Source organism: Bos javanicus, chromosome 17 (assembly GCF_032452875.1).
Source record: "Bos javanicus breed banteng chromosome 17, ARS-OSU_banteng_1.0, whole genome shotgun sequence".
Classification (NCBI taxonomy): Eukaryota; Metazoa; Chordata; class Mammalia; order Artiodactyla; family Bovidae; genus Bos; species Bos javanicus.
This window is the reverse complement of record NC_083884.1, coordinates 73,272,488-73,291,984: the sequence shown is the minus strand read 5'-3', so window position 1 is coordinate 73,291,984 and position 19,497 is coordinate 73,272,488. Positions and strand designations below refer to the sequence as shown.

At 63.0% G+C, this 19,497-nt stretch overlaps 1 protein-coding gene across 3 annotated transcripts; it reads right to left on the bottom strand.

Annotated features, from left to right (window-relative positions):
- Positions 1 to 362: 362 nt before the first annotated feature.
- On the bottom strand, positions 363 to 17,576 carry PRODH (proline dehydrogenase 1). Of its 3 annotated transcripts, none has more exons than XM_061385757.1 (15): positions 17,278 to 17,576; positions 13,461 to 13,669; positions 9,583 to 9,617; positions 9,149 to 9,298; positions 7,797 to 7,861; positions 7,433 to 7,549; positions 6,982 to 7,061; positions 6,469 to 6,550; positions 6,003 to 6,095; positions 5,430 to 5,576; positions 4,793 to 4,968; positions 4,489 to 4,587; positions 1,497 to 1,616; positions 1,148 to 1,236; positions 363 to 849 (listed from the first exon to the last, which is right to left on the bottom strand). In XM_061385757.1, exons 1-15 carry the CDS (start codon positions 17,548 to 17,550, stop codon positions 662 to 664), a joined length of 1,923 nt encoding a protein of 640 aa, XP_061241741.1. In that variant the 5' UTR covers positions 17,551 to 17,576; the 3' UTR covers positions 363 to 661. The 3 variants fall into 3 exon arrangements, with proteins under 3 accessions (XP_061241741.1, XP_061241742.1, XP_061241743.1); XM_061385758.1 differs by having other exon boundaries at positions 1,497 to 1,589; XM_061385759.1 differs by lacking the exon at positions 1,497 to 1,616 and having other exon boundaries at positions 17,278 to 17,575.
- Positions 17,577 to 19,497: the final 1,921 nt, after the last annotated feature.

Genomic DNA, 19,497 nt, shown 5'->3' with positions numbered 1-19,497 from the left:
CCCCCACATCACAGGGACCCCTCACCGGCCAAGTCCCAAGGCACTCGGGCCACAGCCAGCCTCCTCCATGGGCTGTCAGAGCAGCAGGAGCCTGGTGTGGGTCACTGGGGGGCAGGGGTGAAGGGCACGGGGCAGGGAGGATCTCAGGGGAGAGACCAAGGCCGGGCAAGCATGAAACCTGCCCATCGGAGTGTGCTGTCTGTCTGCATTGCTCCGAGCCCGGCTCTGGGGCTGGGGTCGGGGGTGTCCAGGGCCCTGCCTGGCTGGGTCTGCACGGAGCGCCTGAGGCTGGAGTGGCTGAACCCAACCCTAAGGCCGCCCGGGCATCAGAGCCACTCCCTCAGCCGCAAGCGAGGGCTTGATGCTGTAGAAAAGTGGTTTATTGACAGGCCAGCTTCTGCAGCCAGCCGCTGCCCAGTGTGGGGCTCAGGGCGCCAGGGTTGGACTCTGGGGAAGGTGGTTCTTAAGGTCCAAGGTCGTGGGGGTGGGCAGAGCAGTTCCTGACGGCTCCCAGCTCTTCTGGCAGGTGTAGGCCTCAGCCCACATGAGCAGAGCAGGGGCCTGCAGGTTCTCCCAGCTCAGGGTGTAAAAGGAGATCGGTGTGAGGCTGGGGTTGGCCGGAGCCTGGGGAGGTCGCGGCCCAGGTGTGGGTGCAGGTGGCCTAGGCAGGCTGGTGGAAGAGGCTGCGGGTGCAGAGCCTCCGCTTGAGCTCCTGCCACAGCAGCTGCCGCTCCCGCTGAGCCCCCTTCATGACCCCGCTGTTCTCTAGGGCACGGCGGGACAGGTAGGGCAGCACCTCCATCACAGGCCCGTAAGGAACATACTTGTACACCGGGAAGCCTGCCTGGCCTGCACGCAGGGGAGGGAGTGGTGAGGCCCCACCCCAAAGGAGGCCCAGCCCCGCCCCTCGCAATACAGCTCCGCCCCGAGGCCAGCCCCGCCCCCACACCCCTGCCCCACCCCCGGGGAGACCCAGCTCCGCCCCCTGCACCCCAACCCTGCACCCTAGAGGCCCAACCCCACCCCTCACCCGCTCCGCCCCCAGGGAGGTGCTACAGCCCGGTCCCGGGGGCCCAGCTCTGCCCCTGCTCCCCAGCCCTGCACAAGGAAGGCCCGGCTCCAGCCCCACCCCGGGGAGGCCCCTCACCCAGCGGGAAGCTGATCTGGTCGCACATGCCCAGAAGCTGTCCAAAGTACACCTGGCGGTCGGCGGGGTGCAGGCCCAGCTCCTCCATCCTGTAAATGGGCAGGGTGCAGGCTGAGCCCCTCACCCCGAGAACCCTACCCGCAGGGTAAGGTGAGGGCACAGGCTCTGTCCTGCCTACTGCAGGCCTCCGCCCAGGGCCAAGGCCACCAAGTGTCCCCTCCCCCAGCCAGCCTCCCCTCCTGCTGTGCTTGCCCCCAGCTGCCCAGAGAGGCAGACTCACCCAGCGCAGGCCCTCCCATCACCCCCTCCTCAAGCCCTCGGTACCAGTGCTGTGTTCCCAGCTCCTCACCCTCCCCTTGCTGGCTGCCCTGTGCACACTTCAGTCACCAGCCACTGGTGGCCACTGAGCCTCTGGAGGATGGATGGTCTGAGTTGAGATGCACTGCACACGTCAAACACACATGGGCCTCTGAGGACAGTGTGCGAACAGAATGCGGAATATCTCACTGCTTTTCTGAAAACGTGTTTAAGTGCTGCTGTTTTGGGTATGTGGGGTTAATTGAAATTTATCAAATTCAACTTCTGTTTTCTAAGGTGACTGCAAAGCGTATGGGATTGATGCCCGTGGCTCAGATTTCTCCTAGTGCCGCTCAGACACTGAAGTGGGGGCCCCAGGTTTGGTCCACACCCTCCCTACTCTCACTTCCACTCGTAGGATCTTTAAAAAATCCCCAGGGTTTGAAATATTTATGCACCGGTGATGCCCACACTTTTACCTCTGGCTCCTGACCAGGCAGATCCACAGCCACCACCCTCCCTCCACCTGGGTCCTCACACCCACCCAGGCTGGGCCCATCACGGGACCCCCATCCCGTCCCTGGAGCCCACCACCCTTCTCGCTGTCTCAGGGCCCCACCCCAGGCTCCCAGACCACTCAGTGTACCTCACCCTGAACATCCACACAAGGGGCGTCCCACAGACCCTTCTCTCCCTCGCCCGGGGCTGGGCTCCGAGGTCGAGCCCCAGTCCAGGAACAGGCAAGTGGCATCCTGTGAAATCTGCCCCTCCACACCCTCCACTGCAGCTCCTTCCATGCCAGCCCACGCCCACAGCCATATGACTGCAGCTGCCCCAGCACAGGAGAGGCTCTCCATCCACCCAGTGACACCTGAGCAGGGCCTGACTCGTTCTGGCCACAGAACCACAGCAAACGTGGCACGGGCAAAGGCCTGCTCTCTCCGGGTCTTCTGAAAGCCTGAAACCACCTGTGGAGAAGCCTGAGCTAGCCTGCTGGACACCCGACCTGGGAGCCAGAGCCCTTTGCTGCCCTGGCCACAGATGAACCTGTTCAGGGCCAACAGAACCCCAGCTGACCACGGATGCAGGACAACCCCAGGCCAAGCCCACGCACCCTGCTGGCTCACAAAACACTGCGCAGGGCCCCAAGCTGTGGGTGGGCTCATGACTTGGCCAAATCTAACCCAGGCTCTCTTGACAGGGTCCCTAACATGTGACACCAGAGACCACAGCGCTTCCCCAGGAATTCCAGCCCAAGCTCTTCCAGGCCCAGGGCCCCTGGAGCAGGACACAAGACCCCAGCCTGCCTGCAGGGCAGAGGCTCCCCCAGAACGGCCTGGCCAGGCTGCGGGGCCTGGGACGGCAGGGCACTCGGGTCAGGGAAGCTGCGTCTAGGGCCGCAGGACTAGGCCAATATGGGAGGCCAGGCCAGCTCCCATGGAACGATCCAGAAGCTAGGAGAAAGGAGGCCTTCTGTGGACAGTTACACCTTCAGCAGTCTCATGGTCCTTGCCTAGTCAGGCTGAGAGGACCGGCCTGAGACCAAAAGCTGAAGCTCAAAAAGGCAGCCACAGGCGGCTGAGAATCTGATGGGGACCTGAGGAGGTGGGCGCCGGCAGGGCCTCTGTGAGCACCGTCGGGCGGACCCTGGGCACAGAGGGACCAGCCTCGATCAAGGCTCCAGCACAAAACTATGTTTTAAGCCTAAGCAAAAACCAGCTTTTAAAATTTGCAACTCAATCCTGTGTTCCTTCCAAAGTCAAGGAAGCCAGAACTCATCTCCCCTGAGCACAGAAGGGTGCCCCTGGCCACCCCACATCCAAGGACGGGGCAGGGTGTCCAAGGAGGCCCCAGGGAGTAAGGGAAGAGGTGGAAGAGCCCACCCGGCTGGGACGCCGGTCAGAGCCCCTCACCCCACCCCAAAGAAACACCTGACCCCCCACACACACAGGACTCCAGAGGCTGCCCTGGCCACCCCATGGCCTCCACACTCCTGTTCCCAGCCAGGCGGCTGCAAGGGCAGGCATCAGAAACCGTGGCTCTGAGCTGCAGATTCAGGCTGTGTAAAAGCAGCCTTTGGCAGGAGAAGACCAAGCCGGACATTGCTGAACCACTCAGGACAACCAGGCACCCCAGGCAGCACCAGCAAGTGCCCCAGGCACACCCCGGCACCTCCAGTACCCAGGCCCTGGCTAGGGGTACCCGCTGTGGGAGAGGGGCCTGCCTTGCTCCTGGGGAAGGTGCAGGCCAGCCAGGCCACCACGCACCCAGCTTCCTGTGGGGTGGGCGGAGGAGCCAGAACCCCTGGTGGGGTCCACGCTCAGTTGAGATACGAGATGAAAGAACACAGGATGGGGAATCTCCCATCCTGTGGTTAGGACTCGGCACCTTTACTGCTGGGTGGACAGCTGAAATCCCCGTTAGGGAACTAAGGAGCTTCCCCGATGGCTCAGCAGGTAAAGAACCCACCTGCAACACAGGAGACCAGGGTTCAATCCCTGGGTCGGGAAGACCCCTGGTATCCTTGCCTGGAGAATCCCATGGACAGTGGAGCCTGGCAGCCCACAGTCCATGTGGGTCACAAAGAGTCGGACATGTCTTGGCAACTGAGCACTGCGCTGGGGAACTAAGATCCCACAAGTCACAAATCAATGCCAAAAAAAATAAAAAGGCATGTATTTCACCTCATTCCTATCTGTGACTTACAAGGCTGCCCCATGGGGACACAGCCCACGTTAAATCCCAAGCGTAGTTTAAAGTGCTGCGGAGCTGTCTATAAACGAGGCGACGCGTCTCAGGTTGCCAACGTTTCACGCTGTGTGAATCACCTGATGATACTTATTTTTAATCAGAAACCTGAGGAAGTCGGGTATTAATGCTAAAAGCCAAAGGAACTGCAGGCAGCCTTTCTGCTACTGCAGCGAGATGCCCAGCTGGGCCCGGGGGGTCCAGGAGCCACAGATGCCCCCCAAAACCCCCGCCTGCCTCATGCTTCCAGCGCAGCCCTGGGCACGGGGCGGGGCGGGGGGGATAGTAGGACCCACCTGCGCAGCGTGAAGCGCACGGTGTCCTCGTTGTGCGAGGCCACCATCACCGCGGCCCTGGCGTTGTGCTTCAGCTCCTCCAGGACATAGTCCAGGCACCTGTGGGGGGGAACGTGAGCCAGGCCCGCACAGCCCCCTGGGGGCAGAGGCCGCCGGCCGGCCCGGGGTTCCGGGACCACGGGAAGGAGCGAGTGTCCCACTCAGCTGGGGTCGTGCGTCCAACAGCATGGAGGCCGGCCCCCTGCAACACCCGGCCAGCCCCTCACGCCCAGAGCCCTGCCCCCTGGAGCCCGGCGCCGCCCACCTGTGGTACACAGCACTGGTGGCCTCGTACGTGGGGTTGATGGGGTCCTCGTAGCCCACCTCCAGTGCGCGGGCACGCTCCTGGGCCATGTACGCACCGCGCACCAGCTTTGCCCCGAAACACCAGCCCTCCCGGCGAGCCAGCTCCACATCCAGGATGACGTTGTCATAGGCATCCTGCGGGCCGCGCCAGAGGTCAAGGATGACCGGGATGGGCCCCCCTCCAGCCTGTATCCCCCAGCGGAGCCTCCCTAGGGCCTGGGTGCCCCCAGCGTGTAGCCAGCAGCTGTGGCCCCTTGGCAGGGACTCTGCAAGCCATCAGCACCTGCCGGGACCCCACCCACCCACTTGCCCTGTCCCCAAAGCCCCAGCGCCAATCCCTGGCCCCTCCAAACACCCAGCTGGGCCCCAAATGGCCAGCCAGGGTTTGCACTCAGGGTCCCTGAAGCACACGCACAAGTCTGGGCAGGGGCCCAGAGCCTGCGTCAGATACTTGGAGAGAACCAAGCCGTAAAGGGCCGGAGAAGACAGCCACTCAAAACCTGGGGGGTTGAGGCACTTTAAGTGGACTCAGAAAGCTGCTCCGTCCGTGTTGCTGCGGCCCCTCACCCCCCAGCATGGGGCGGGCGGGCACACACCCTGAGGTAGCACTGGAACGTGTTGAAGATGAGCGGCCTCTCCACGTTGAACCTGCGCTGCATCTCCAGCGTCAGGCGGCTGATGGCTGGCTGGAAGTAGGTCTGCTCCGCATCCACCATCAGCCGCACGCCCACCTGGTTGGCTTTCTGAGGGACGCACAGGAGGGGGTCTGTGTGGGCGCGGATGAACAGGCGCCCCCCCGACCCCACCGCGTCCTGGGCATCCCCCCCTACCCAGCACATATGGGGCACCCCCCCAGACCCCAGCCCATCCGAGGCAGCGGCCCGCCGACGCCAGCGCATCCCCAGCACCCCCAATCCCAGCGCATCCCAGGGCAACCCCCTGACCCCAGCATGTCTGGGGCACCCCCATCCCAACCCCAGCACGTCCCGGGGCACCCCCTGACATCAGCGCATTCTAGGGCACCCACCTGACCCCTGCGCATCCAGGGTGCCCCCCCCAACCCCAGCACATCTTAGGGCACCCCCCAACCCCAGCATGTCCGGGGCACGCCCTCAACCCCAGCATGTCCAGGGTGCCCCCCCGACCCCAGCACGTCCCGGGCACCCCACCTTGGCTAGCACGTCCATCCTCTGCAGCATGCGTGTCATCTGCCGCTCCTCCTCCTCTGTGAACTGCGACAGCAGGGGCTCCAGCCGTCCCGTCTAGGGGCAGGGCCATCCGGTCACAGCGGGCTCTGTGCCTGGGCCCCTAGGCCAGCACGGCCCACTCCCGTGGGCGCCCTCTACAGAGCCTCCCGACCTCCCAGGCCTGGTACCCAGGCCCCACTCCCCCCACTGCCGTGTCCACGCGTGAAGGCCAGTGGCCCGCCCAGGGTCCCCCAGCCACCAGGACCCAGGACCACACTGCCCCCAGGACGCCGGCTCCCGTGCAGGCCTGGCCTGCACCCGAGGAGTCTGACCCCACACGAGGTGACCCCCGTGCCTCCCCGAGGAAACCCCGGCTCTGTGCGTGGGGCCCCCTACAATGACCCTGTAGGAACCATGAGGCGGGGACCAGCTGCCCGGGGCACGTCACCTGCATGTTGGGGACCACCAGGTGCCTGGAGAGCTCGGTCCTGCTGTCAATGAGGCTGCACCAGTCCAGCAGGTCCAGCGTGCTGTGGGAAGAGGCGCGCCAGCAGCGGGCGGCAGCCTGACCACGGCTGCCTGCGCCCGCCACACGCCCAGGCCCCACACCAGGCCCCTCCCTGCGGGAGCGCCCCCAGACCAACCCCCACGAGGCCTGCCTTGAAACACAGATACAAATGGAAACAGTACATCCTCTGTTTATGAAACAGAAGTGAGACACAAGACTCTTCAGAGGATCTCAGCTGCCCTCACCCTCCACCCACCTGCCAGGTGGGTCCGGGACAGCGGGGTGTAGCACCCCACTCAAGAACTCAGACAATTCCGTGGGAAGCTCTGGGGTTCGGGGGTCCCACAACCCAGCAGAGAGTTAGCAGGATCGGGAGAGGCCGTTGAGGCTCAGCCAGAACCCCACCTGGATGCAGGCGGCCACCCCCGGGGACCTCAGCAGGGCTCTGCCTACCCAGACACTCCCAGCGTCTCTGCAGTGAACCAGTCCTCAATCTCCGCCCGGGACGCGATGCCCATCTTGACCACGCTTTCCTGCAGAAGCAGGGGGGGCGTCGGTCCCTCCCTGCCCCCCTTCCGGCCCTTCTCACAAGCACCTCCTGCCCTGCCTGCTGGCCTTCAATGCCAGGCTGACCTCCTCACACCAGCACAAGACCTGGCTACCTTCTGCCTTGGGTCTCTACTCCATAGACGGCCTCTCCCTGCTGCCCGCCACCCCCCAAGGTTCCCCACATGCCTGCGCACCCCCTGCGGGGCCCCCCGCTCCCACCCAGCGCCCGCCTGCCGAGTCTCTCCCTGCCTGCACACAGGCCCTGGAGAAGTGGCAGGACTCAGACATGGCTGGGCCTCCTGGGCAGGGTTCCTGGTGGCCCACCTGCCCACAGCCACCAGGGAGGGGCGCCCACCTGCAGTGCGGCCACCTCAAGCTTCGTGTCCACAGCGGCCAGCCCAGCCTTGCCCTGCTCAGCAGCCACGTGGTGGAAGAAGCGTCTCCACTTGGTCAGCACGTCCGAGAACTGCAGCTGCAGACGCCAGCCCTGAGCTTCCACCCAGGCGCCCGTGAGCCCCTCCCGGGACCCCCTGCAGCCCAAGCCCCCAAGCCCACCTGTGCGCCCGGCTCCTAGCCTGAGCCCACCGAGCCTACCCGGGTGCACCCAGAGCCCAGGCACCAGCATGTGAGTGAAGGCACCTTCGCTTAACACTCATAGTGCCCCGCGTTCATACCAATCCTCTGCGGGTGTTGGGGGGTGGGGGGGTTCTGACATTCACCAGAAACTGTGGTCTCCCCAAAGCTGTGAGCTTAATGGCTGAGAAGCCGTCCTCGCTGGCTCCGCCTGTGAGAAGCCACAGGAAGAGCCATCAGGGCCTTGGGGGTTAGGGGGACTCTGAGCCCAGAATCTGTGCCACTCCAGTCAGGACATGTCTCAGCAACATGCAGGAGGCTGCAGGCAGTGGGCGGGGCCACACCTTCCATGGGTTACCCACGACACCCAGCCCCGAGACCCCCAGAAAGAGAATGATCTCACTCGAATGATCCACCCAGTGAGACAGTCGGTGGTACCAGCACACCTGTCCTCCCGGGAGAACACCTGTCCGCCCTCGCCCCCAGGCCCGGGCGGGCCACTTGGCCCTCGGAATTGGCTCTGGTGGCTACCTGGCAATTTCAGGCTGCGGGGGCAGCAGCGGGAGGGGAGGGCCCTTCGAGGACCCAGACACCTGGGCCCGATGACCAGCCAGGGCAGAAACACCAACCCTGAGTGGCCCGTGAACGCCCTGCGCACAGCTGCCCCTGACGCCCCCGCAGGCAGGCAGGCCACTCAGAGGGCTTGGAGCTGGCCATGTGCGGTCAGGAAGGCAGGGGGGCTAGGGAGCAGGGGAGGCCTGCCCACGCTCGCCCACTTGATTCCTCTCCAGTGGTCTCGGCACCCAGGGCCACCCCGAGGGCACACGGACACAGACTCGCCCGCAGAGCACCGCCGGGAGGCAGACCACGCTCCGCAGCCTCCGTCCCTCCTGTCTGGCTGCTGGAAGCCCATGATCACACCTCTGCTCGTCTGTCCCCAGGCCAGAACCAAGGAGACGCCCTGAGCCCCAAACACCAGGCAGCCACGGTCTATGCGACCAGTCAGGTGCCCGATGCTGACCCCAGCAGGCTGCCTCTGGGTGGTCCTCATCCTGTCCCTGAAGTGTTCACAGTGTCGGGGCCCTAACAGGAGAGCTGTTGGGGAGCCGTTGGGGACCCGCTGGGGTTCTGAGACTGAAGCACACTGAGGCCTGCATGTCTTCCGGCTGAGCTGCCTCGCGAGGGGGTGGTCCTGCCCAAGGGCCACGCGGGGCAGCATCTCCATCCGGGAGGGCACAGCCGCAGCCCCTGGGACGGTGCTGCCCTTGGCAAAGCCAAGCGCCGTGTGACGAGATCCAAGCCCCCTGGCAGGTCCGCATCTGGGCACCTGGGGCCAGCCAGGCTCCTCAGGAAGCAACGGGCTAGACTGGGTGTGTGAGCCCAGGCCACCTCCTGACCTCAGCCACCAAGATGCGGACCAAAGCCTGGGTGAACGCTCCAGCCCCTGCCTCGAGCTCGCCCCCCAGTGTCCCTGAAGCGGGGGCCGCCCAGGCCTCACCTGAGGCCTCGATGCAATGCAGGAAGGTCTCCATGTGGCTGTCACACTTGGCCTCGCTGGCATAGAAGTAGGTGCGGGCGCTGGTGACCCCGTCCCTGCGGTCCCCGAAGGCCCGGTGCGCCTGGAACTGCTTTTCCCTCTTACTGACACCTGGGGGCGGGTGTGCCAGCCTGAGTCCACGGCCCTGCACATGGGCCCTGCCGGAGCTGCACCCACTCTGCCTCCAAAGCGGCCCGTGCCGCTCCCTGACTCAGCCTGGGTCACACCCAGGTGGGGAAGGCAGAGCCCAGGCCCCCAGGAAGGCCAGGAGGGCGTGTCACCTGCCAGGGCACCTGGGGACACGGGCTGGAGCTGCAGTAGCAGCCCTGGGTCCCAAGGCAAGAGGTGTGTGTGAGGGGAGAGGGCTCACTCCTGACTGGCTCCCCTTGACTCACCGCAGCCATCACGCTCCAAGGCTGAGGAACAGGACCTGAAGGAGAAAGGGGATGGGAAGGGTCAGGCCCCCACTGCGGAGGGCGGGCAGGAGGGGCAGGCAGGGGGACGCTGAGCCGGACACCGACGAGAGGGGGGCAGCTCACCTGCCAGGTGGGAGCACCCGGCCCCACCCACCCCACCCTCCAGGGTCATCTCCTCTGAGCCTGGCAGACAGGGCCCGGCCGCCAACAAGCCCTGCACCCCAGTCTCCCCCCAGGGAGCCCCTCCTTACAGCGGGTGAGAGGCAAGCAAAGCAACACACAGCCCAAGGCCTGGGAGGGTCCTTCCTGAGAGGAAAAGGCGGGCCGACCCGAGACAGGGTGGCCGCCAGCTTCCGCCCCCCTGCCCTCCCCTCACGCCACCCGCCTCACCCAAGTGCCGCAGGGTTACTTTTGAATCCATAGCCCGAAGGTGTGTTTCCAGCATCCACCCTCCCTTGGCCGGCCCGGCCATCACACCTGAATACCCAGGTCCTCCCGAGGGCAGGACCCTAGGCCACCCTGGAGGAGGCACCGCAGATGCAGCCTGGCAGGGTGGAGGGATGCCACGGCTCCCATCCACACCGAGGCTTCGGGGGCTCGGGCCTGCTCCGTCAGCACGCAGCCCAGAGTCCACCTCTCAGGCGACTACCTGCCACAGAGGGAACACCGTCGCTCAGAGGCCCCCAGGGCTGGGGCCAGTGACAGTCCCAGGTAGCGGCCAGCCACCTGCCCTCCAAGCCCCAGCCAGGCTCCAAAACCATGGGGAGCAACCAGCCACACAGCTGCAGTGTGGGGCCAGGGCCCAGCCTGAGCAGAGAGCACTGGGGGGACAGGGCTGTGGTTCTGGAGCGGGCCTGCAAGTGGGTGGGGCCTCTGGGAGACAAAAGGGGCAGCTGACAGGCTAGGGGGAGGGGGTGTCATCTCAGCATGGGGAGAAGGGGGAGCACACTCTGTGCATGCACACACATACACATGCACACACATGCAGCCATGTTTGCACACACGTGCACACACTTTCAGACACACATGCACACAAAAACATGCAGACACACGTGCACACATACACGTGCAGAGACACACGTGCAGACCTGTGAGCACACATGCAGACGTGCACACATATGTGCACGGCCCAAGATGTGGAGAAGGGAACAAAAGTGCACCAGGAAGGGCGGGCACAGGACAGAATGGCAGGAATGACAGGAAGTCCCGGGCCACGCCCTCAGCCATCTCTAAGCTCAGCTCTACATCAGATTTGCTGGCTGGATGCCTTTTAGGAAAAAATAAACAGTGAGGGGGTGGGGGTGCCGCAGTGGTAAAGAACCCGCCTGCCAGTGCAGAACACTCCAGAGACACAGGTTCAATCCCTGGGTGGGGAAGATCCCCTGGAGAAGGAAATAGCAACCCACTCCGGTATTCTTGCCTGGAGAATCTCATGGACAGAGGAGCCTGGTGGGCTACAGTCCTCAGGGTTGCAAAGAGTCAAACACGACTGCACGACTGAGCATGCACACACATAAGAGGTGAGGAGAGACCCCGCTGGCCACCCCCACACTGAAGGAGAAAACAGAACAGGCTCCATCTTGAAAGCAGGACTCCAATTTGGGCCGGACTGTAGACTTTGAACTATATGCCCAGTATCTATGGAAACGACATACCAACTGGAGGCCCCTGGAAGGAGGAGCCCCAGGGCTCTCCATGCCTAAAAGAATACCCTAATTATCTGTGTAACCAAATAGAATCATACATTCTATTATGCTTATTGGGGTATGACCACAAGCCTATTGATAATTGTCCACTGTTAACTACCTAGGCTTAAGGCATATGAATCACGGGTTGTATCTTTCTTTTTCCTTTGTTCAGACTAGTTTCAGGGAACCTTATACGCTTAGGGTATATAAGCTTTTCACAAAGTCTGGTCGGGGTCCTTGGCTAAGAGGAGATTCTGCCTTGGGCCCACCGGTGTAATAAACTGCACTCCACTATCTGCCTTGTCCTTCTGAGTTTGTTTCCCAGAATGCATGGCTACAATACCAGCTCTGCCCTGATTAAATGTGGGAGGCAGGAGAGAAGCACGGAAAAGCCTGGCGGCCCCAGGCCCTGCTTCCAGGCAGCACCCAAGACCCCACACACAACCCCAACCGCGATCTTCACCCTGGGGACCCAGGCCAGGCCTGGAACAGCCAGGACAGACATATCTGCCATCTGCACTGTCCCAGCCGCCGTCACAGCCCATCATCGGAAGGAAACCTCACCCTGCTCCCCCGCCCCGTGGTGCTTAGCCGGCTGGGGGTGCCCTGGGGGGCTCCTCTCCTGGAGTGAGGACCCTGGCCTCCGCCTTCTAACAATTGTTCTGGGAACCACCGTCCACCCTGCCTGGATGGCCCCTCTGCCTCCCGCTTCCCACCCTGGGAAGCCCCCCAGGCCCCTCCTCCCAGTGGCAGAGGCGTCAGCATCATTCCCAGGGCAAGGTCTAGGGGCCTGTGATCGCTTGTTCCCCCCACGGGAGCTCGATGGCCGGATGTTGGATCAGCGCCCACGAGCCCGGTTCTGCACCCTCAGCCCGGCCCCGCCGAGCACAAGGGGTGGCCAGACAACTGCAGACAGGCCGCCACGTGAGGACAGGAAGGGATCGCAGCTCAGGCCCAGAGGCCAGCCAGCAGGGCTCCGGCAGGACCAGCAGCCCAGGGTCACAAGCTCCGTGCCTGCGGCCAGCCCCGCCTCCCAACGCTCCCCTGCAGGGCGAATTGCCCGGGGGAAAGGAGGCTTTTCATACCAGAGAAAGAACTTCCATTGTGAAACCACCAACCCCCACCCAGACCCAATGGGACACAGCCCATTAGTTATTCAAAAGGCAGCCCCAGGCAGCCACCAGTCTCCGGGAACAGGGGGTGCGGAGCTGGAGAACCCTGCCTTCACGACAGCAAATTGAGAGACAGGGGCTTGGCTCCCCAAGCCAATCGAGCAGCGGCTCCACTGGGACATTCCATTCCCAGGGCTGGAGTCTCCTATGACCCATCCCCTCCCTGCCCCTGGCCAGAGAAAACATCAAACCTGAGATGGGGCAGGCGACTCAGAAAGCCTGTTCCCCACCCTCACTGGCTCAGGCGCAGCTGACTCAGCGCGGCTTGGCCTGGAGGGGAGCAGAAACCAGCCCAGCAACCAGGCAGGCATTCTGCAAAGCAAGGGCTGGATCTGCCTGAGTCTCCAATGGGGGACCCGTCCTGTGGCCCAGGAGCGGGGTGGGGGGTGCCCTCCTGCCCCCACACCCCCTGCCCAGAGAACAGACCCCTGCAGCCAGTCAGTGACCTTGGCGAAGCTGCTGGGCTGGCCTGCCACACGGAGCCAGCACATTCCATTTTCCTCGGATGCCCCGGGCAGGCTCCACAGCTGCCAGGAGGATCCCAGCTGCTAATCAGGAAGGGTCTCGGGCCAGGCAGAGGGACCGCCCTCGGGGCCAGAATCCTCTGAAGAGATGCTTCACCAGGAAGCAGAGGACGAACGATGCCAGTGTGGCCATCTGTGCCACGGCCACTCAGCTTTGCCAGCCGCCCCCATAGGGTGAGAGCAGCCTATAGTTTTCACGTATCACAACGTACTACTCTTGCTTTGCTTCAACCATTTACAACTGCAGCCATGATCCTTAGCCTGCAGACTGTCCCAAACCAGGTGGATCAGACTAGGGGCCAGGGTTGGCCAGCCCCAGCCTCGGGCACACAAGGCCTTGGTGAAGGCTCAGGCCGTCATCCTCACGGGACAAAGGCCCAACCCCAGGCAGGCCCAGGAGGGCTGTGGAGGTCAGGCGGCCGGAGCTCCCCCAGCGGTCCCGGCCAGTCCTGCCCGCGTCGCGTGGCCCTTACTCCATCTCCGTGCGCTCGGCCTCCTCAGGCGTCAAGTCCTCCTCCACACCGTAGTCCAGGATGGAGCCCACGCCGAAGGCCCTGTTGTGCTGGATCAGGGGCCGGATGGACTCCTGGTCCTCGCCAGCCACAAACTGCCCGTAGAAGGTCATCTTCATCAGCGTGTTGAACAACCTTTGCCCCAGAAGTTTCCTGGCAAGATGCAGCAGCTGGAAGGCAAGGGGAGCTGCTGTCCAGGGCCACCTGGGCTCCTGGCCCCCGGAAGGACTTACTCCCGGGTCACGCAAAGCCCTGACACGCTCCCCAGGGCCACACTCGGCACAGGGCCCTGGTTTTACGGCCACACCACCCAGAATGGCTTGCTTCCCACTCGTAGGAGCTGGCTGTCCCCAACTCCTCGTCAGAGTTGGCTGGTCCCCAGCGCTGCTCTGACCCCTCTCCTGCCCTGCAGACTCACAGGTGAACCCGGAGGCACATGGCAGCCACCTGACCACAGCTGGGTGGATACAGTGACTGGCGGGCCTCTCCAGGAACAGCAGCGGTGAGTTCACAGCGTTGTCTGTATCCACGCCTTGGCTGGGGATGACGGGGACTGGTGTGACTTTCTCGGAGGCAAGCACCCAGAGTTTTCAATGTTTTGCTCACTGCTTATTCCAAGTCCCTAAAACACTGCCTGGCAAGGGGCTGGCCCTGCAGTGGGTGCTGAACAGATGAACACACAGAACTCCGAGTAAGCACGAGTCCCGCTGGAGGCAGCATGGGCCAGAAGTGAGCCGGGTAACTGCCCCCAAGGGTCTGAGAGACGACCGCCGACGGGGGGCCAGTGGGGGCTAGGCACAGTCGTGCGTCCACCGCAGACCAGCAGCCCAGGCGTGCGAGCCCCAGGGGAAGACAGCCACCCAAACCACTCAGCCTTCTCCTCTACCTGCCAGCACCACACCCCAAATTCCTGCCATCTTCCTTCAAATGGGCTGAGCAGGTGCCTCCTGCCCAGCGCAGTTCCAGGCTGAGCGAAACAGAGGAGGGACTCCCCTCCTAGTTGTGGGGAGACCCAGAAGGCGGGAGGGGCAAGGTCCTTCACAGGATTCAGAATGGGGGCGAGGGGGTGCCGGACAGGGCAAGAGGAGGGCTCTGCCAGGCAAGGAGGTGACAAGGCGGGAAGGAATCAGGATAGGGGGCAGGGGTGACTGCTGGAGGACACACCCATCACCTGTCCGGGAATCCCTGTCCCACCTCCAACTCCAAGACCGGGACAGTCTATGGTTTCTCAACCCCAGTGAATAACAGAACCCCACTTTCTTATGGGGATCAGGCCTCAGGGAACCATCTCTAGTCCGAGCAAAAGCATGGGTGAGTCACAGGCCTTTATCCCCAAACCAGCATCAAACGGCCCACGCCACCCCAAGGCTGACACAGCTGCCCTGCGCCTGGCACTGCAACAGACACTCAGGGGGCCACATGGCATGCCGAGGGCAAAGGTTTCTAGGCCATCACCTCTTCCCATTGGCAGCCTTGCCCAGTGTCTGACTTTATTGCATCTCGTTGTTTTTATAAGGAAGATTGGAAATGGAAAGTGAAAGCCCCAAGCTGGGGGAGGGCAGCCTTCTCCCGCCTCCCAGGAGCCCGGGCCAGAAGTCAGAGAGGCTGTGGGCCTGGGCAGCCTCACTGAAGGGCAAGTCAGGTCTCCAACAAATCCCAGTTCAACCCAGAGGCAGACGAGGCAGAATCAGGGACCTGAGAGCCAGCACTCAGCTGTGGGAAATCCCTGACATCATACATGCCGATTTCGAGGACTGTCAGAAACACGGCATGGACGTGGGTAAATAATCTAGGCTGTACAGGCCACACAGTCCATCCTAGCCACCCAGCTACTGTGGAGGAGCCCCAGCCAACACTCACTGAAGGAGCAGGAGCAGGGCTGATGCTGAGGTGTGGTCCAGGGACCTCCTGGTCCCCTTGTGCCCCTGTGTTGTCAGGGGCAACAACTCTGAAGGCCCCACCAGGTCCCACCCTGGCACGGGAGAGGCCAGCCTGTCACAGAGGGCGATGGAAGCACTGGGGCAGGGCTGGCGGTTTAAAGCCCCAGAGCAAAGCAGCCTGTAGGCTCGTCCTGGTGCCCAGTGTGCCCTGAGGTGGCTCCGCCCGAGACCAGGTAGCCCCACCTCTTCCCCAGGTAGCAGCATCCTTCATGGATTTAGAAACTTGCACCAGGAACGCAGACACTGTAAAAGACTCAGAGATGCCTACACGTGAGGACGGGTAAGGCCAGTTCTCTCGCCTCCCTGCCCACACCCTTCCCCCAGGCTCTCCGGCGCTGGCTCACACCCAAGCACAGAGGCTTTCATCACAGAACACCTGGATGTTCTAAACCATTCACAAAAAGGCCTCCCTGTGGGCAAGTGCGGGCCCCCACTGGGTCCAGAGCCAATGCCACAGCTCAAACCAGGTTCCTGCAAGCTGACACTCCCTGGGGCAGGAGCTGCACAGACCTGCACTGGCTGGGCAGGAGGAATTTCTGCTGCAGGCCAGACTATAAGAAGGACCAGGTCTGGGGAGCAGCCCACAAGCTCCACAGTCTAGTCTCCGCCCGGTTTCCTCCAGCACCAGGCACCAAGGTCACTGTCACCAGCAGGACCACCAGCAAGGACAACAGTGGGACAGATCCCTCGGAGGGTGGGCAGGGCACCGCCCACAGTGACTGGGCTCCTTAAGCATGTCCCCAGGGCACAGGCAGAGCACCAGGGGAGAAGCCACCTTGCTCTCCAAGCATCCACAGCACGGTCTAGGGGCACTGGCCCCAGGCAGACGCCCGAGGGACAGTGGAGCTGGCCTGTCCCTCCTGTCATCCCCCGCAATGCTCGAGGACTCCAGCTGTGTGGGCTTCTCTGCTGATTCTGAACCTAGCCCTTCCAAAGCCACCCAGCTCTAACTCTGCCCTCACCACCCACCCATCGTGGCCTCACTTTCACCTCTGCCCAAGGTGTGGCTAGGTGCTCCTCCTGGGTGCAATCTCCCTGGCCTCTCCCTGGAGCCAAGGTGCCCTCCACACGGCCTCACTGAGACGTCAACACCACCTGCACGCAGAGCCTTCAGGACCCTCAGCACCAGCTGGACCCTTGCTTTTAAACTGTTCCCAGGGTCACCCTGACAACAGCGGCTAAGACACTTCTGCTTTTTAACTTCCCAAATCCCTCACACTTTTCAAAGTCATTGTGCTCAAGTTTCGAAAGTCAGATATTCTCTCTCAACACTGCCTATTCACGATGGTCATGTGTGGGGACCCCAGCTTCCAAGAACTCTGGGGTTCCAGGCTATGAGCCACACACAGCCAGGCTACCTATTCAGCAAAGCAGATGACATCTGATTTTAATCTCAAGTGAACACTGTGTATTACTGCAGGCACTATACAGCTTAAACTTTAGACTGGTTTTTGTTTTTAATTGCTATGGTGAAGAATTCGCCTGCAATACCTGACACCTGGGTTGGATCCCTGGGTCGAGAAGATCCCCTAGAATAGAAAATGGCACCCCACTCTCATATTCTTGGCTGGGAAATTCCATGGACAGAGGATCTTGGCGGGCTACAGTCCGTGGGGTCGCAAAGAATCGGACACGACTGAGCGACTGAACAACCACCCACAGCTGACATGTGATAAAATTCACTGCCCGAAAACCGCGTGCAGGAAACACCTCCCTTCCTAACTTCCCGGCCACGGGCTCCAGAGTGCCCGCTCTCCACCCTGAAACCTCGTAACGGCTCCCAGACAGGTGAAGGTCCGCGGGGCTCGGCCGCATCCCCGCCCCGTGGCCCCGCACACCTGCTCATGACGCGCCAGCAGCGCGGGCGAGGCGCAGAGGCTCAGCACCAACAGGCTGCGCGCCAGCTCCCAGCTGCGCCGGCTCCGGTACGCCTCCTGCGTGTTGCCGAAGTCCACAGCGGGCACCGGCGGCCGCGCGGTTTCGGCCGGCCCGCACACGGGCTCGGCTCCCGGGCCCGCGGCGGGCTGCTCTCGGGCCGCCGGCGCGGTAGACAGCGGGGCGCGGCGACAGAGGGCGGAAAGGTGCATCCACGACGTTCGCCTGAGACCCATGGCTGCTGTCCGCCCGCGCCGGGGTTCCTTAAATAGGCGCCCCGGCCCCGCCCCCGCCCCCGCCCCCCGCCCCCGCCCCCCGCCAGGCTCCGCCCCGAGCTCCGCGCCACGCCCCTCCCCGAGGCTCCGCCCCCGCGCCCGGCCCCGAGCGGGTCTTTGACAGGCCCCGCCCACGGAGCCACTCCACGTGCACCCGAGCCCCGCCTTCTCAGCGGGAGGCTGCGCCTCAGAGAAGACCCCCGCCTGCTTGGCTGACCTCCCTGGCTTCTTCTCCTGCTCCGCTGGAGCCCACCCTGCACACATGCACACGTGCACATCTGGGCTTTGAGACTCCGGGTCTGCGGAGAATCCGGGAAGGCGAGGGTGATGCTGCTTCTCCTCCAGTGTAAAGGCGCTTTGGGAAACCCTCCCACCGACCGTCCTCTCCCTGGCCTAAGGCCCAAGCGCTGAAGGAATCTTGCCAACTCCATTCTCTCCCGCCCTCCCGGTCCCACCGCCCACCCAAGGGGCAGGCATGGACCACCAGGCTCACCTTGGACGCCCTGACTTGGGGACTGCGTGACTGTGCGGCGGTCCTGTGTGTCACAGAATCTTCAGCAGCACCTTCCAGGCTTCTCTGTGCCAGACGCCAGCAGCACCCCTCCCCCAGAGCTTGCTAATGTCCCCTGGGGACCCCATCATCACGTCCACATTGATGGAGGCTTCTCGACTTTGTCACGGGCCTCTTCCCCCCTTTCCCCTGTTGGAGCTGAAGACAAAAAAGGAGAGACACGGGGGACGGGCAAGTCAAGGCCCAAGGGTCAGGGACTTGAGGGTCCTTCCATCAGCTCAGAAACTTAGCTCCCCTGGGCGTCCCCTGGGGGTCCAGGAGCGGAGACACCACACTCCCAGAGCAGGGGGCCCAAGTCTGATCCCTGGTAAGGGAGCTAGATCCCTCAAGCTGCATCTGAGACCCAGTGCAACCAAAGAAAGCAATATTAAAAAAAAAAAAGAAAGAAAGAAACTAAGCTCCCCAAGAGTAGGCCAGCCTTGTGAGCTGGCTGTGGCCAACAGACTGCCCTATTTTCCTTTCATGGATAAGCTTCCCTCCTCCCCGAAACCCTTCAGGGACTCCCTGCTGCTATCCGGACAAGGCTGCTGGCTCAGCCAGGGTCACCGGCCCCCAGAGGCCAGACCCCCTACTCCCACCTCCCCTCTTGCCATGCTGGTCAGTCTGCCAGGCCCTCCTCTGAGCTCCGGGTCATGTGAGGGCTGCCCGCTGCTCTCGGCCACCTGTGCCCGCTGCCCGCCCCTGCACCCAGCCCCCTCCCTCTGTCCCCCTCCTCCTTAGGGCCCATTAGCAGGCACATACATCCCGAGCTGGGCACTGGCTAGACCCCAGCTCCTTCCTCTTGCCCTTGAAGCCCAGGCACCTGTGTTCCCCCTGCAGCTGCCTCTTGATGTGTCTTTATTGAAGGAAGGAGCGTGTCTGACGTGGGAAGTCTGACACCAGGCTCCAGGCTGGTGACAGGGTTGGGGACTCGTCCTCTGGGCCCCGCCCTGAACCCTGGGTTTCCCTGGAGTGCGTCCAGCCCTCACCTGGCACCCTGGCTCTGGCTTTCCATGCAGACACCCCGCTGGTGCCAGTCTCTCCTCGGCTGGATGCGCCCAGCTGGTCCAGGCTGTGTTCCCCTAGGAACACCTGCACCCAGTTACCAGCAAAGGACCAGACTCCCAGCCCTCTGCGTGTGACCAGGACAAAGTGCAGCTTGTGTTAGGGGCCAGGGTCGGGGGTTCGTTGGCATCCTGGGGTCCCACAGCTCACCGCGCTGAGAGTGGAGAAGACTGATCACACACACATTTGGGCAAAATGACAGCACGTGTGAAATGCCAGGTTCGCTCAAGGGCTGACCTTCCTGTGCCCCTGTCCACTGACAGCTCCACCCTTGCTCTGACTCAGGAAATAGA

Excerpts from the sequence above, each read along its gene's own strand:
- PRODH (XM_061385757.1), bottom strand. The coding sequence starts at position 17,550 with ATGGGTCTCAGGCGAACGTCGTGGATGCACCTTTCCGCCCTCTGTCGC. Across the intron at positions 9,299-9,582 it reads CTTGGAGCGTGATGGCTGCG|GTGTCAGTAAGAGGGAAAAG; the intron begins GTGAGTCAAGGG and ends ACCCGCCCCCAG. Across the intron at positions 6,551-6,981 it reads GAGACGCTGGGAGTGTCTGG|CACGCTGGACCTGCTGGACT; the intron begins GTAGGCAGAGCC and ends CTCTTCCCACAG.